Source organism: Lutjanus erythropterus, chromosome 4 (genome assembly GCF_056507025.1).
Source record: "Lutjanus erythropterus isolate fLutEry1 chromosome 4, fLutEry1.hap2, whole genome shotgun sequence".
NCBI classification, from domain to species: domain Eukaryota; kingdom Metazoa; phylum Chordata; class Actinopteri; order Lutjaniformes; family Lutjanidae; genus Lutjanus; species Lutjanus erythropterus.
This window is the reverse complement of record NC_139320.1, coordinates 40,535,323-40,553,544: the sequence shown is the minus strand read 5'-3', so window position 1 is coordinate 40,553,544 and position 18,222 is coordinate 40,535,323. Positions and strand designations below refer to the sequence as shown.

Here is an 18,222-nt window from a genome sequence, read left to right as displayed (position 1 = left end):
GCCACTAAGTCCTACACACTTCTCCTTTAAGCAGCCTTAAACCTGCTGGATATTACTAAATGATTCTCTTTAAATTTAGACGGCCTCACTACTACTAAACATTTACCTTCAGATGGCCTGTGCTATAGGTAAGACCAGAAGTATTTTATTACATTCAGAACTAAAATTGTATTTCTCACTTCTCCAGGTCATGTAAAAATTCCTCTAAAACTCCTGATGCAAAAAGTCTGGCAATATCATTCATTCTGACTGATAATCTGCAAGTTATTTGCTGAGCTGGCGTCAGCTGGGCATCAGAGGCATCACAGTTTGTTTTGGACACAGTTTTTGGTCCAATCCCCTGCAGTCCTGATTACTGACGCAAAACTTGCGTAAAGAGCTGACGAGCCCCTCTGAGCTGCTCTCAACAGAGTCAACTTGTTTGGCAAACAAACGAAAACTTCAGGTTGCTCAATTAGACTCAGGAGCTTCATGTTAATAATCAGCCAGTCTGTAAATTACTAAGCAGGGGATACGAGACCTGCTGTGCTCTGGAGATATCTCCCACATCCAAGCATAGTGCTGTACATGTTAACTCAAACTACAAAAATATCTCACTACGGTCTCATTATTCTAATGTTGCTCCTTAAAGTTATCTCTTGAGTGTTATTACTGACTTCAAAAAAGTTTCAGAGAAGATAATTCAGCACATCCACCTGTTTTGCATCAGATCCATGTTTTCCATGTTGCATTGCAGTTCACAAACATCTGTGCAGCCTTACATGTACATTACAAATCTGTAACCTACGGTTGACGTAGTATTGCTATTGACAAAGAAATGGAGTTCAACGTTCAAGCACTGTTACTACTACTACTGTTGGTGTTATCTAATGTTTTAAACTAGTGCAGTGGTTAGTAGGGCTGGGGCAAAACTACTGTGATTTGATATTCCAATTTATTGCCATTTTTATTTGCTTTTTTAACACTAGAGCCATGGGAAAATGTTAAATCAGTGCACCTTCTGTAGCTCCGTTAGTAGAGCATGTGCCCCGTGTCCTGAGGATATCAATCCTCTGCAGCGACAGCCGGTTCAACTCCTGCAAGCAGCCCATTTGCTGTATGTTACCTCCTCTCTCTACCCCCTTTCCTGTCATATCTTCAGCTATCACTTATCAAATAAAGGCAAAAAACAGTCTTTAAAAAAAAGTCAAATTGTAGTCTTTTAGAGATTGCATAATGATTTCAGCGGCATCATGGCTATGCTGCTTATACAAGTAGTAAATAAAAAACTTTTTGAGGTAAAGCGCGATTCAGCAGCCCCTGCTCATCAAGCTAGTGCCATACAAAAATAGTTACAATAAAACAAGATGTTAGCCCAAAATGAATAGAGCCCCTGACAGCTGCACACTAACTTTAAATTAATAGCCTTCGCACATGAAATTGAACTAGAAACTGTGAATTTTGAGTTTGACTTTTGACCCTTTGAGGTTGCTATAGCTGGGCAGTGTGGGGTGTTGAAACCAGGGTAACAGAGTTAGCATTATGAAGTCAGCAGCTATAAGTTTGTTTCCATAAATCATATGTCTCAATGTCTGAAATATAACAGCAATGCTAATTCCCATTAGCGCATCAATGACGATTCCCCTTATATGTTAGCATCAAGCTAACAGACTAAGAACTAGTTAGTTATACATATAAAAAAAATGGTTCAGCTATCCAAAAATCAATTCAGGAATCCTAAAAAAAGAGAATCATGATACATAAGAGAATCTGTTTTTTCCTCCACCCCTAGAGGTTAGAACTTTCACCTCACAGCACAAAGGTTGTGAGTTCAAATCCCAGTTTGAACACGGCCTTTCTGTGTGGAATTTGCATGTTGTCTCCATGCCTGTGGGTTTCATCTCATCATCAAAAACATGCTAGGTCAATTCTTCTGTCAGTACCAGGTAAAACTGGAGCTGGTACCTGGGCGCTGCACAGTGGCTGCCCACTGCCCCTGTGTATCACAAAGGATGAACTTTACCTTCAGTAAAAGTAAAGTAAAACACCCGAAATAGAATGATAAGAAGAATTCCAGGATAGCAAGCAAGCAGTAGACCAGTGCAAACATGATGTCCTGAAACATACAGCACTTATCTTTGCATTGACTGTCAACAGCATTCACCACCCCCCGCCCCCCCCTTAACAAATGCCCAAACAAACAGACGTTAACAGCCATGCACTGTCCTTTAACCCTGAGTCAAACCATGATCCTGTCATGCGCCTGACAGTAACCCATGTTGTTTATGTGTCTGAACTCTACCCTAACCAACACTGCTGAGTCTGTATACATCAATAGTGCATTGATAGTAATATGAGGAAGTTTACCACATAGCCCACTCAACATATAAAATGCTTACAGTTGTATAATTGGATACTTGTTATTATTTCCTGAAGCAAGTTTCACAAATACAGACTCCTAGACTTCTAAATGAATATGTTGCACAAACAGGTCTAGTTCTTGATGTTTTTGAAAATTGTGATAAAAAAAAAACCTCATATATAATCTTATATATATGTATGTATGTATGTATGTATGTATGTATGTATGTAGCAGAATCTCCCTGCTAAAGTTGGCTATAATGACAGAGTGCACACCTGTCATTATTGTGTATGTGTAAAATATAATATGTGTAGATCATTGGATATAAACCCATCAATCTTTCTTCCCACTGAAATCTGCTGTTAATGAGAAACATTATGCTTTATGACGATATGTAAATTATTTATCTCTGGAGATTTGAGTCAAGCACATCTGAATGAGACCAAACACTTCAGATAAGAGGAAGAACATCCCAGAGATGTTGTTCACTGAAGACACATTTTAAGAACATAAATCTAATCTCTTCTGGCTGATGAAGACATTCTCAGGTGAGAGAAGTGTTCTGTTATTCTCTATGTTGGTTGTGTTTTCAGTTACAGTTATAGTCTGAATAATCTGTCAAAGCTGACAAACTTTCCCCCTCAGTTATCAATATCTATGTGCTGCATTCTGTTCTTTTATTTTGAGAGACATTCAACATGTTCAGCACTTAATCTAATCCTATGTACAGTGTTACTGTGTATATTTGAGGTTGTATTTTTTAATAATATAATAATGATTCAGTGTACTCTGGCCAATGCCCATCTAGGGATCCTTTATTGAACATGTTAGGAGGGAGAGGTATCAACCTGGGAAATAATTGTATTGGACTGTACTGTGTTGTACTGAGCTGACAGCTTTTCATTTTTGCTGGCCCTCATTTTGGATCTTACTTGAGTTCTTGATCTTATTAGTCTTAGTAACATGGACTCTATTTCTGACTCTCAATCTGTTTGTGGATGAGTCAGCCATTGTACAGCTTGACACACATATGTGCACCTTTTCTGTGAGCTGGCAGTCTGTGTGTTTTATTGTGTTCTAGTTTGTCATGTCTTTTTGTCTGTGTTCTCTGTGTTGTGTTGTTCCATGCATAAAATACACACAACTTAAATTTAATTCTAAAACTGAACTTGTCTTGGATAAGTCAAAGGCTGTTTTTTGTTTATACATGGACATTTAACTTATTTTCTTTTTTATCAGGTTTGCTTTGTCCACAGTTGCAAAATGCATAATCTGACTGGATTTTCCGGCAATGCAACTTCCCAGAAAAACATGTCTGTGATCATCAAGGTGTGTGTGGTCATCCCGTTCTTCTGTGTCTTCCTCTGCTGCATTGCTGTCATGCTGCACATCTTTGTGTCTCACAGACAGTTCCTGGATACGTCCCGTTACATCCTGTTTGCCTACATGCTGATTAACGACACCCTGCAGCTCCTGTCCTCTGTGCTGCTCTTCCTCTTTGTCATGGGTCAGGTCAAATTTGCTCTTGTGTACTGTGTGCCCCTGCTGTTCATCTCCACCGCTACCTTCCAGAACACACCGTTAATCCTGGCCACCATGTCACTGGAGCGTTATGTTGCCATTTTCTACCCCCTGCAATGCCCGGCTGCCTGGCGCTCAGACCACATCTGGATCATCATCCTGTCCCTGTGGCTCATCAGCTGCATCGTCCCCATCATTGAACATTACATCTGGGAGCATGATCCAGCTGTGGACGTGTTCTCCACCCCTGTTCTTTGCAAACCTACAGTTGTGAACTCCTCTCCAGTTCAGACTCTGTTTAGAGCTGTCATCAGTATCCTCTTCTTTGCAGTGGTGGCTGTTGTCATCCTCTTTACGTATGTGAGGATCCTGCTGGAGACCAGGAAGCTGAGACAGGACAGAGTGTCTGTGAGTAAAGCTATGCACACTGTGCTGCTGCACGGCTTCCAGCTGCTGCTCTGCATGTTGGCCTTCACCATCCCCATCACTGAATCTCTCCTAGTGATGCACATCAATTGGCTGCCACAAGACCTCGCCTTTTTTAACTACTTCTGTTTTGTTCTGATTCCTCGCTTTCTCAGCCCGCTCATTTATGGCTTCAGAGATCAGAGTCTTTGGGGACACATCAGGAAAACTTTCCTCTGCTTTTCAAATAAAGTCAAACAACAGGACAACCTGTCTGCTTCTTGAACTTGGTAGTTTTAACAAAGCTGTTGAAAGAAGAGGCCATAGGAGGTATTAAAAAGTCTTCTGTTTTAATTAGGGCCCGAGCACCGTCCAGTGTGAGGACCCTATTGAAACTGAAGGAGTAATTATTATTATTACGACAAAAATAAATCGCCTATTTGGGGGTCTTAACATACACGAAAGCGCGCAAATTTTGGTGGTCGCATCAGTCCTGGCGAAAAATTTTGTATTTTAGATTTGTCGGCGGCAGAAGGTCCAAAAAGGCCACACCCCTTAAACAGCAGCCCCTGCGGGTCATATCACCAGTCTTCACAAAAATCGGTACACACACAGAACATACGCAGACGCACAAAAAAGACCCCCCGTAACAAATGCCTTAACAAACAGACATTAACAGCCATGCACTGTCCTTTAACCCTGAGTCAAACCATGATCCTACCATGCGCCTGACAGTAACCCATGTTGTTTATGTGTCTGAACTCTAAATGAAGATGTTGCACAAACAGGTCTAGTTCTTGATGTTTTTTCATCAAAATAAGAATAATGATGTAAAAAATATCATCACCTCTAATATTGCAAATTATATCACTATTGCAATATCAGTCAAAATAATCAATAATCAATCATCAGTAGTATGCCCTGACTGACAGTTAAGCTCTGCTCGCAACCGAGTCAGCCGGCATGTGTGGACGGGAAATTGAAATCTCTGCTCCAGTTCTGGTCACCACTCTGCAAACTCTGGCTCCAAATGACGTCACCAGCACAAGATGGCGGTGTTCATATCCAATGGGAGGATGTTGAGTCATGGTGTCCATCTTTTCTTTATGTCAGTGGTGATAATGGATACAAGGACAAATAAAAAATTTGATGGATGTCACTAAAATAATAGCCTATAGCATTAATAAGAGACTTAGAGCGGCCATTTAAAAGTAACACTAAAGTCACTTTCCCAAGTAACTACTTACTTTTATAATGTAGTAATTGGTAAAATAATTAAATTCTATCTAGTGACTGTAACTAAATATCAGTAACTTACCCAACATGACATATATGACATAGGTAATGTATAAAATCTACAATGTTCATTATTGATGCTCTCTTTAATGTAGTTATTACACCTGCTATCATTCACATCAGTTTCTGTGCCTGCAGATCGTTTGTGGCTTGTTTTGAGATTCAGACAGAATTCCACTACAAACTATAAACAAGGAATCACCACAGACAGTTCTTTAATTAGGCCCAATCCTGCAGTGATGGACTCCTCTTTAAGCAGACTTAGTTTTACTGACATCTGCAGCTCACAAATTAATTAGACAATTAATTAATTAATTAATAAAGACAATTAATCAGAACAGAAGTTAAAGAAACGTTGAAGCACGCTGCCAGGACACTTTGGTCAACACTTCGCAAACTGCATTGTACAAGACACAGCTGGAACAACTGACCCAGCTCCCAAAGTGTCCACTCAGCAGAATCACTGCCATGCTAAAAATCAATATGAGAGTGCTCTCGTTCCAGCTGGAAACAGGCCAGTTAAATGATTTAGAAACTGCTCTGCATCAGGTCAAAAAAAAGAAAACCTTAAAAGGACATTTTACATCCACCAATGTGGAGCTCAGAGTCCAAGTACTGTTAATTATTACATGACAGGTTTTTAACATAGGCATGGTGCAGCAAGATTCAGCAAATGTCCACCAAATAGGGACACTTTTGAGCATGTGGAATGGAGATACAATGAAGTTGTGCAGAAAGTTAATAATTTAAAATTATTAAGATTTTGTTGTTTGTTTTTTTGCACTGTACACATAACCACATAGATTCTTGTTTGTATATGATGTCAATATAGGGGAATTGTGAACGCTACATATGTAAACCACTCATAAACAGTTTTGTTCTAAAGTGGTTTGTACCAGTGATTTAAGAGAACTTGTCACATTCACTAATTTTCTTGTACTGTGAATTTTCTGTATGAGGTACAATTACCAAAGGCATGGTCACAGGAGATGCGCAATCAATCTTATCATCAATGGATTGTTTATTTTAACCCTCCTATTATCCTTGGGGTCAATTTGACCCCATTCAATGTTTATCATTCAAAAAATAATAGTTGACTTTTGTTTTTCTTTGCTTCATATTTCATGACTTTTCCTAATTTGGTGGGTACAATTGATTAAGCATAAAATTATCATGATGATATTTTTTCAATGTGCTGAACACATATTGCACATATTGGTGTTCCTCTGGGGTCAATTTGACCCCAAGCTGTTTTAGCTGTGTAAAACTTGTCTGTCTGTGTGTGACCCATGTGTGACCTAACATCCCCACATCTGCAGGTGCAGAGTTGATGCGTTTGAGTTGATACATGACATGGGGGAGGGGGGACAATATTGGCAGGTGTCAGGTTTGTCCCACCCGAAATGATTCTAAGACCAGCATGACCTGTTCGCTATGCAAGAAATATGTCTGCAAGGAGCATGAACACACTCTCTGCACATCCTGTGTAAAGTAGTGCAGACTGGAAGCTTGACTGTGGGCATAAAGAACTGTTCCATGTTCTGACTATCTGACTGATGTTCTCATTATGATTTTCTGTTTCATAAATGGGTGAATTTTCAAACATGTAAACCCCCTCACACACACCAAAAAAACAACCAAAAAAGACAAAAGAAACAAAAACAGAACAAATCATAAACAAAAAAAAAAAAGGATAACAAAAGAGGAGGGGTGAGTGAGACTTTATAGTGACTAACCACAAATATGTTATGAAAAAAGGAGATAAAAATAAGTAAAAATATATATATGTATATATGTATGTATATATATATAAATGCTGGGCAGCAGAATCTCACCGCTAAAGTTGGCTATAATGACAGAGTGCACACCTGTCATTATTGTGTATGTGTAAAATATAATATGTGTAGATCATTGGATATAAACCCATCAATCTTTCTTCCCACTGAAATCTGCTGTTAATGAGAAACATTATGCTTTATGACGATATGTAAATTATTTATCTCTGGAGATTTGAGTCAAGCACATCTCAATGAGACCAAACACTTCAGATAAGAGGAAGAACATCCCAGAGATGTTGTTCACTGAAGACACATTTTAAGAACATAAATCTAATCTCTTCTGGCTGATGAAGACATTCTCAGGTGAGAGAAGTGTTCTGTTATTCTCTATGTTGGTTGTGTTTCCAGTTACAGTTATAGTCTGAATAATCTGTCAAAGCTGACAAACTTTCCCCCTCAGTTATCAATATCTATGTGCTGCATTCTGTTCTTTTATTTTGAGAGACATTCAACATGTTCAGTACTTAATCTAATCCTATGTACAGTGTTACTGTGTATATTTGAGGTTGTATTTTTTAATAATATAATAATGATTCAGTGTACTCTGGCCAATGCCCATCTAGGGATCCTTTATTGAACATGTTAGGAGGGAGAGGTATCAACCTGGGAAATAATTGTATTGGACTGTGCTGTGTTGTACTGAGCTGACAGCTTTTCATTTTTGCTGGCCCTCATTTTGGATCTTACTTGAGTTCTTGATCTTATTAGTCTTAGTAACATGGACTCTATTTCTGACTCTCAATCTGTTTGTGGATGAGTCAGCCATTGAACAGCTTGACACACATATGTGCACCTTTTCTGTGAGCTGGCAGTCTGTGTGTTTTATTGTGTTCTAGTTTGTCATGTCTTTTTGTCTGTGTTTTCTGTGTTGTGTTGTTCCATGCATAAAATACACACAACTTAAATTTAATTCTAAAACTGAACTTGTCTTGGATAAGTCAAAGGCTGTTTTTTGTTTATACATGGACATTTAACTTATTTTCTTTCTTATCAGGTTTGCTTTGTCCACAGTTGCAAAATGCATAATTTGACTGAATTTCCCGGCAATGCAACTTCCCAGAAAAACATGTCTGTGATCATCAAGGTGTGTGTGGTCATCCCGTTCTTCTGTGTCTTCCTCTGCTGCATTGCTGTCATTCTGCACATCTTTGAGTCTCACAGACAGTTCCTGGATACGTCCCGTTACATCTTGTTTGCCTACATGCTGATCAACGACACCCTGCAGCTCCTGTCCTCTGTGCTGCTCTTCCTCTTTGTCATGGGTCAGGTCAAATTTGCTCTTGTGTACTGTGTGCCCCTGCTGTTCATCTCCACCGCTACCTTCCAGAACACACCGTTAATCCTGGCCACCATGTCACTAGAGCGTTATGTTGCCATTTTCTACCCCCTGCAATGCCCGGCTGCCTGGCGCTCAGACCGCATCTGGATCATCATCCTGTCCCTGTGGCTCATCAGCTGCATCGTCCCCATCATTGAACATTACATCTGGGAGCATGATCCAGCTGTGGACGTGTTCTCCACCCCTGTGCTTTGCAAACATACAGTTGTGAACTCCTCTCCAGTTCAGACTCTGTTTAGAGCTGTCATCAGAATCCTCTTCTTTGCAGTGGTGGCTGTTGTCATCCTCTTTACGTATGTGAGGATCCTGCTGGAGACCAGGAAGCTGAGACAGGACAGAGTGTCTGTGAGTAAAGCTATGCACACTGTGCTGCTGCACGGCTTCCAGCTGCTGCTCTGCATGTTGGCCTTCACCATCCCCATCACTGAATCTCTCATAGTGATGCACGTCAACTGGCTGCCACAAGACCTCGCCTTTTTTAACTACTTCTGTTTTGTTCTGATTCCTCGCTTTCTCAGCCCGCTCATTTATGGCTTCAGAGATCAGAGTCTTTGGGGACACATCAGGAAAACTTTCCTCTGCTTTTCAAATAAAGTCAAACAACAGGACAACCTGTCTGCGTTTTGAATTTGGTAGTTTTAACAAAGCTGTTGAAAGAAGAGGCCATAGGAGGTATTAAAAAGTCTTCTGTTTTAATTAGGGCCCGAGCACCGTCCAGTGTGAGGACCCTATTGAAACTGAAGGAGTAATTATTATTATTACGACAAAAATAAATCGCCTATTTGGGGGTCTTAACATACACGAAAGCGCGCAAATTTTGGTGGTCGCATCAGTCCTGGCGAAAAATTTTGTATTTTAGGGTTGTCGGCAGTGGGAGGTCCAAAAAGGCCACACCCCTTAAACAGCAGCCCCTGCGGGTCATATCACCAATCTTCACGAAAATCGGTACACACACAGAACATACGCAGACGCACAAAAAAGACCCCCCGTAACAAATGCCCAAACAAACAGACATTAACAGCCATGCACTGTCCTTTAACCCTGAGTCAAACCATGATCCTACCATGCGCCTGACAGTAACCCATGTTGTTTATGTGTCTGAACTCTAAATGAAGATGTTGCACAAACAGGTCTAGTTCTTGATGTTTTTTCATCAAAATAAGAATAATGATGTAAAAAACATCATCACCTCTAATATTGCAAATTATATCACTATTGCAATATCAGTCAAAATAATCAATAATCAATCATCAGTAGTATGCCCTGACTGACAGTTAAGCTCTGCTCGCAACCGAGTCAGCCGGCATGTGTGGACGGGAAATTGAAATCTCTGCTCCAGTTCTGGTCACCACTCTGCAAACTCTGGCTCCAAATGACGTCACCAGCACAAGATGGCGGTGCTCATATCCAATGGGAGGATGTTGAGTCATGGTGTCCATCTTTTCTTTATGTCAGTGGTGATAATGGATACAAGGAAAAATAAAAAATTTGATGGATGTCACTAAAATAATAGCCTATAGCATTAATTAGAGACTTAGAGCGGCCATTTAAAAGTAACACTAAAGTCACTTTCCCAAGTAACTACTTACTTTTATAATGTAGTAATTGGTAAAATAATTAAATTCTATCTAGTGACTGTAACTTAATATCAGTAACTTACCCAACATGACATATATGACATAGGTAATGTATAAAATCTACAATGTTCATTATTGATGCTCTCTTTAATGTAGTTATTACACCTGCTATCATTCACATCAGTTTCTGTGCCTGCAGCTCATTTGTGGCTTGTTTTGAGATTCAGACAGAATTCCACTACAAACTATAAACAAGGAATCACCACAGACAGTTCTTTAATTAGACCCAATCCTGCAGTGATGGACTCCTCTTTAAGCAGACTTAGTTTTACTGACATCTGCAGCTCACAAATTTCCAGAGTCACAATTAATCAGAACAGAAGTTAAAGAAACGTTGAAGCACGCTGCCAGGACACTTTGGTCAACACTTTGCAAACTGCATTGTACAAAAAAAATAAAAAACCTTAAAAGGACATTTTACATCCACCAGTGTGGAGCTCAGAGTCCAAGTACTGTTAAGTATTACATGACAGGTTTTTAACATAGGCATGGTGCAGCAAGATTCAGCAAATGTCCACTAAATAGGGACACTTTTGATCATGTGGAAACAATGAAGTTGTGCAGAAAGTTAATAATTTAAAATTATTAAGATTTTGCTGTTTGTTTTTTTTGCACTGTATACATAGCCACATAGATTCTTGTTTGCATATGATGTCAATATAGGGGAATTGTGAACGCTACATATGTAAACCACTCATAAACAGTTCTGTTCTAAAGTGGTTTGTACCAGTGATTTAAGAGAACTTGTCACATTCACTAATTTTCTTGTACTGTGAATTTTCTGTATGAGGTACTATTACCAAAGGCATGGTCACAGGAGACGTGCAATGAATCTTATCATCAAAGGATTGTCTATTTTAATTATTTTGAAGCAATTTTGATTATTTAATTATGTTGACATTATCCTGTTTATGAGGTCAGTAACTGACACATACCACCTCTGTCAGTTAGCTAGCACACAAACAAACCTCCAAAAAAGTATTATCTGCTTATCTTTTACCGTTTCCTCTGTTGTGGTGTCTGATTTATACCAATAGGCTTTGAATGTAATAATTCAAAATAATATAGGGTGTCCTCTGTACATAATATACAGAAGAAATTATTCTGGCTGTCTGAAGTTGTACAGCCAAATTAATGACTGTTCTCAACTCAGTGCTTACTGGCACCCCTCGGCTCAAATTAGACACTGTTCATACAAAGTAAGGTTGTTATTCATTCATCATTAATTGCCAGTAAAAATGTAACTAATAAGTGTATTAACCAATAATTTATGTTTTGTGTACTTTTTTCCAGACCTCACAGACTTTCTCATGATTTGGTTTGATCTGCCATGTTAGTCTAGTAATAACAGTAATTAGACTGAACTGAATTGAATGAGGGGCAGGGACTTTTTGAGGTGGTTACAGTTCAACAAGGTGGAGGACCCGAATGTAGACAACACGAGAAACAGTTCAAAAAGGTTTAATTAAGGATAACGACGAAAAGGCTTACACAGATAAAGGGAGGTAAAAATCCATAGAAAACAGAATCCACAAAAGGCAAACTCAAAAAACAGTCCAGGGGGAAAATAACAGTGCAAACACAGGGGCTAAATAGACAGAACTAATGAGAGACAGGTGGACAAACAGGTGAAACTAATGACAACCAAAAAGAGCGGGAAAACAGACAAAAAGACAGGAAGTAAGAACAAGACACATGAGGGAGGACCAGAACTACCAAAATAAAACAGGAAATGACCAACATAAAACCAAAACCATGACACAGCTAGTGGCCAAAAATGATTAATACAGTCTTAAATGTACTGTGTTGAAGTTTAACATAAAATAAAATTTATGTTTTGAAAAATTTATTGTGTTGATTGTTTATTCCTGAAGTGTTCATGATTCACCCCAGAAGTGATCAGTGTACATCAGAAAATATTTTATATTTGTGCTATACATCTATTATGTCATATTTTGATGCCACAGAAGAACACTGCTTATTAATTAATTAATTTATTTATTTATTCATTCATTTATTAGTGTACTTAACAGATCATATTAATGAACATCAGTGTGTAATACATGATGTAAATAGTTATCAAATAGATAACAGAAATGCTAATTTATATCAGTAGTTCCTAGACAGGTAACAGAAAACAAAATAAAAGTCAAAACAAACTTTTAGAATACATATGTGTATATATGGTGACTTAATTTTATGCAGGCATACATCACATCAGTACGCATATGTGTGAAACATACATGAACACATACATGAAGTTAAATTCGTTTGAAAAAAAAATGTATAGTATGCTTTGTGTGTAAAATCTAAATCTGTATATAAAAATAGATGTTACAGAGATGTTGTGGAGTGGAAGTATCAAGTAATATAATAATAAATAATAATAATAATAATAATAATAATAACACAATGAAAATACTCAAGAAAGGTACGTGTACCTCATGTAAAATGTTACTATATTGCATTGGTTTTCAAATAGGGGTCTGAGGACCAACAGGGGTCCCTGAGATTGATTGTGATTATAGTGATTAAAATGTGGAATAAAAAAAATAAAAAAAAACTCTTATATATAAAATGATATATAATTATATATATATAAATGCAGAATCTCACTGCTAAAGTTGGCTATAATGACAGAGTGCACACCAGTCATTATTGTGTATGTGTAAAATATAATATGTGTAGATCATTGGATATAAACCCATCAATCTTTCTTCCCACTGAAATCTGCTGTTAATGAGAAACATTATGCTTTATGACGATATGTAAATTATTTATCTCTGGAGATTTGAGTCAAGCACATCTGAATGAGACCAAACACTTCAGATAAGAGGAAGAACATCCCAGAGATGTTGTTCACTGAAGACACATTTTAAGAACATAAATCTAATCTCTTCTGGCTGATGAAGACATTCTCAGGTGAGAGAAGTGTTCTGTTATTCTCTATGTTGGTTGTGTTTCCAGTTACAGTTATAGTCTGAATAATCTGTCAAAGCGGACAAACTTTCCCCCTCAGTTATCAATATCTATGTGCTGCATTCTGTTCTTTTATTTTGAGAGACATTCAACATGTTCAGTACTTAATCTAATCTTATGTACAGTTTTACTGTGTATATTTGAGGTTGTATTTTTTAATAATATAATAATGATTCAGTGTACTCTGGCCAATGCCCATCTAGGGATCCTTTATTGAACATGTTAGGAGGGAGAGGTATCAACCTGGGAAATAATTGTATTGGACTGTGCTGTGTTGTACTGAGCTGACAGCTTTTCATTTTTGCTGGCCCTCATTTTGGATCTTACTTGAGTTCTTGATCTTATTAGTCTTAGTAACATGGACTCTATTTCTGACTCTCAATCTGTTTGTGGATGAGTCAGCCATTGTACAGCTTGACACACATATGTGCACCTTTTCTGTGAACTGGCAGTCTGTGTGTTTTATTGTGTTCTAGTTTGTCATGTCTTTTTGTCTGTGTTCTCTGTGTTGTGTTGTTTCATGCATAAAATACACACAACTTAAATTTAATTCTAAAACTGAACTTGTCTTGGTATGAGTCAAATGCTGTTTTTGTTTATACATGGACCTTTAACTTATTTTCGTTTTTTTTTATCAGGTTTGCTTTGTCCACAGTTGCAAAATGCATAATTTGACTGAATTTTCCGGCAATGCAACTTCCCAGAAAAACATGTCTGTGATCATCAAGGTGTGTGTGGTCATCCCGTTCTTCTGTGTCTTCCTCTGCTGCATTGCTGTCATGCTGCACATCTTTGCGTCTCACAGACAGTTCCTGGATACGTCCCGTTACATCCTGTTTGCCTACATGCTGATTAACGACACCCTGCAGCTCCTGTCCTCTGTGCTGCTCTTCCTCTTTGTCATGGGTCAGGTCAAATTTGCTCTTGTGTACTGTGTGCCCCTGCTGTTCATCTCCACCGCTACCTTCCAGAACACACCGTTAATCCTGGCCACCATGTCACTAGAGCGTTATGTTGCCATTTTCTACCCCCTGCAATGCCCGGCTGCCTGGCGCTCAGACCGCATCTGGATCATCATCCTGTCCCTGTGGCTCATCAGCTGCATCGTCCCCATCATTGAACATTACATCTGGGAGCATGATCCAGCTGTGGATGTGTTCTCCACCCCTGTGCTCTGCAAAGCTACAGTTGTGAACTCCTCTCCAGTCCAGACTCTGTTCAGAGCTGTCATCAGTATCCTCTTCTTTGCAGTGGTGGCTGTTGTCATCCTCTTTACGTATGTGAGGATCCTGCTGGAGACCAGGAAGCTGAGACAGGACAGAGTGTCTGTGAGTAAAGCTATGCACACTGTGCTGCTGCACGGCTTCCAGCTGCTGCTCTGCATGTTGGCCTTCACCATCCCCATCACTGAATCTCTTATAGTGGTGCACGTCAACTGGCTGCCACAAGACCTCGCCTTTTTTAACTACTTCTGTTTTGTTCTGATTCCTCGCTTTCTCAGCCCGCTCATTTATGGCTTCAGAGATCAGAGTCTTCGGGGACACATCAGGAAAACTTTCCTCTGCTTTTCAAATAAAGTCAAACAACAGGACAACCTGTCTGCTTCTTGAACTTGGTAGTTTTAACAAAGCTGTTGAAAGAAGAGGCCATAGGAGGTATTAAAAAGTCTTCTGTTTTAATTGAGATTGTTTTTTCTTGTCTGTTGCAGGTGGTAATGTTAGAAAATGTTTTGTATCCAATTGCATGTTGTGAAAAAAAACTTCAACTTTACACACATGTACTGTATAAAATGTAATATATTTCAGATTTTACTGTATTCTAGTATATTCTTTATATTTAATTTTAGTATACAGCTTAATATATCTATATAAGGTTGTCAGACTCATTTTAATTAATGGGCTACAAACAGCATGATTTGATCTCATGTAGGCCAGACCAGTAAAACCACTGCATAATAACCTTCAAATAACAATCTACAATTTTTTCCTTTACTTTCAGCATAAATAAATGCAAGAAAAAATTTACCATTCCTGTACAAATCAGATGATGAACAGCCTGCAAACGATCATTCCCACTAATTATCACAATATCTGTCAAAATAATCACAATATGATTTTTTGTTTACCATAATGTGCAGTCTTAAACTGAATGAATGGCTTTTAATTGGTTTATCCATCCCTTTATTATATGTCCCATATCAAAGTAATTCTAATACTAGAAATTCTTGTAACATGAAGCTGAGAAGTACAGGAAATGTGATGTAATGGTAAATAATTCTAGACTTCATCATCCCTTCTGATTTTCCATCAGGTTTTCATACTTTGGTCAATATGATCATGCAACATTACATTCAATCCAACATGTCTTAAATCAAACTTATATACATATATAATACATTAAAGTGTTGAACTTTTGCATACCTATTCAAGACTCTTTTCCGCTCTGTGTCTCAGAACCAGTTTACACTTAATTGCCTGCCTGGGATGTATATTTTCTGTATCTATATCCTGCACAGCGTTTTACAACTTTATTTTAAAGGGTGCTATGTAGGCCTGAATACAGTTTTACTTCCTTACTTACTTAACTAATCTTTGATCATGACTTAATCATGAATCGATTGAACCTCAGGTACCCTCTGCTGCCCTCTGAAAGCAACCATGACTCCTGCACCATGTGGATACACTGGCACAATTTTAGCTTTAAAGATGTTAAACTTCTGTTAAATATAAACCAGACAGTGACCGCCTTTCTGTGCCAGCAGCATCAATAAAGATTACTCAATTGCAAATACATATAGTCTGGCTTTCTCTCAGTGAGCATGCAGTGCTGATCATGCAGGATTTATGATTAACTGCTACTCATCTGCAGCCGAGTTAATGCTTCCAAGGCTTCTGTTATCAACTGTAATTAGATTGTATTACAGTTATTTAAAAGCATACAGTCACAAAACATAATATGGATTTTTTTTGTGCACAAATCAGTGTGTGGTGTGCAAAACTGTTGCATGAATGCATATGTTGTTATCAAAATATAATCAAAACTGTGTCATAGGTCTTGTGTTTTTGTAAGAATACTTACTGTACAGTAGTGACAGTATAATATAAATATACAAACTGCTGCCTCCCTGGGGGCCACAAATATGCAAATGTTACCTGTGAATATAAGTCATTTACGTACACAAGGAATATGCTCTTTTTTTGTATTGATTTTATATTTGCACTTCACATACATCGAAAAACACAAATCCCCAATCCATGCACATACAAATGAATAAACTTTTTTTCAAATAAAGTTAACAAGTTAGACAAATACAACCGCTTTAAGTCAGATGCACTTAAAAATCTGATTGCTTTCAAATCACAATTTCTTTAGGAGCAGCACAAACCAAATCACTGTGTAACTGACACCCAGCTTTGAAGATTTCCTTCTGTCAAGGACTGTTTAACCTTGGTGTTGTAAACTAGGCTTTTCCTGAGTTCACTTGAATCACGTTTTCACGTCACAGGCTGCACCTTCTAAAGCACAAGCATAGCACAAACATATCACACAAGCATGTCCTCCTCCGGCCTCAGTCTCTTAGAGGCACATACTGTTATCAGGTCAGCTGCACTGATTGGCTCAGAGAGAGAAAGGACACAGAAATAGAAATCTGAAATACACTTTTATACTGTAAATACTAACATCAAGTTAAAATACAAATACTGAGTTCACCTAACTCAGTTTTTATCAACTTATTATTAACACTAATTTTAAATATGCTACTTGTACTTTGAGGGCGAAAAAGCTGCCAAACTCAGTGTGCTTGAGTTGTGTTCAAACCAAGTATTTAGATGTTATGTTTTTGTTTTCAGTGGTGAAATGTAACTAAGTACATTACTCTTATACTTAAGTATCCATCAAATTAGAGGCACTTTACATAAGTGAGAATGAAAAATGCCTCTAATTGTCTCAAACCATCCAGTTATTGAAAGTAAAAAACAGACTCATCTGGCCTCTGTAGAGCCTGTTAGTCTTTATTAAGATCAGAGCTGCTCAAACTGGGGCACCTGGACCAAAGTTGGCTCACTATAATGTTTGATTTGGCTCACCAGATGTTTCTTGCTTTAATTAAGAATTGATATATAAATTGTTATTTATGCTGTTTTATTTTTGTCTGTCGTCCTCTTTGTCTCTCTCATCTGTCCAGTTTACCTTCACCTGTCTTGAGGCAAAAGCCCCAAAATAATATAAAAAACTCTTTAAATAGGATCCTTTATTATTAATTATTTTTCATAATCTGAGCAGACGGGTAAAGCGACTCTTTGCACAGGAAGTTAATGGACGTTGGGATCTTAGTATCATTTTGTATCTATACAACACATCGGGTTTGTGCTTTTGGCTCTTGGCCCAACAGGAAGTTTCAGTTTTGGCTCTTGAAGGGAAAAAGTTTGTCCACCCCTGATTTAAATTTTACAAACAGTCCATGTTCCCTCACAAACAGCAGTGAGCACAAGTTAAACCTGCCTGTTGGACGTCCTGGAGCAGCTCGAATCCTCCATCTAATGATCCACAACAAGATCAATATAAATATTGTAAAATAAAACTGTGCAAGTCATTTTGAACTAAAACTGTTTAAAACAGGGTTTTAGTTTAGAACTAGTTATGAGCCTTTTAATGTTTACTTATTTTTCTGGTAAATAAAGTCATTATTAATGCTTGTTTATTAACTGGCCCCTAAAATATGAAAATAAAAGATTTACAAGTGAAAAACAATAATAAAGATTAAAATAATACAACAGAATGATAAAGAAAAAAGGAGAATAAAATATTTACTAAATTTAAAAAAAATATATAAAGAAACTCAGATATGTGATATCTGATGTTTGC

The 18,222-nt window shown here is 38.0% G+C and overlaps 3 protein-coding genes across 3 annotated transcripts; all 3 read left to right on the top strand.

Annotated features, from left to right (window-relative positions):
- Nucleotides 1-3,604: 3,604 nt before the first annotated feature.
- LOC146329007 (odorant receptor 131-2-like) lies at nucleotides 3,605-4,552 on the top strand. The gene has a single exon (XM_084716602.1). It carries the CDS (start codon nucleotides 3,605-3,607, stop codon nucleotides 4,550-4,552), a length of 948 nt encoding a protein of 315 aa, XP_084572728.1.
- A 3,867-nt stretch (nucleotides 4,553-8,419) lies between these two features.
- LOC146329006 (odorant receptor 131-2-like) lies at nucleotides 8,420-9,367 on the top strand. Its single transcript, XM_084716723.1, has one exon. The coding sequence runs from the start codon at nucleotides 8,420-8,422 to the stop codon at nucleotides 9,365-9,367; it is 948 nt and encodes a 315-aa protein (XP_084572849.1).
- Nucleotides 9,368-14,018: 4,651 nt separating this feature from the next.
- On the top strand, nucleotides 14,019-14,966 carry LOC146329005 (odorant receptor 131-2-like). The gene has a single exon (XM_084716601.1). The coding sequence runs from the start codon at nucleotides 14,019-14,021 to the stop codon at nucleotides 14,964-14,966; it is 948 nt and encodes a 315-aa protein (XP_084572727.1).
- The last annotated feature ends 3,256 nt before the right edge of the window (nucleotides 14,967-18,222 follow it).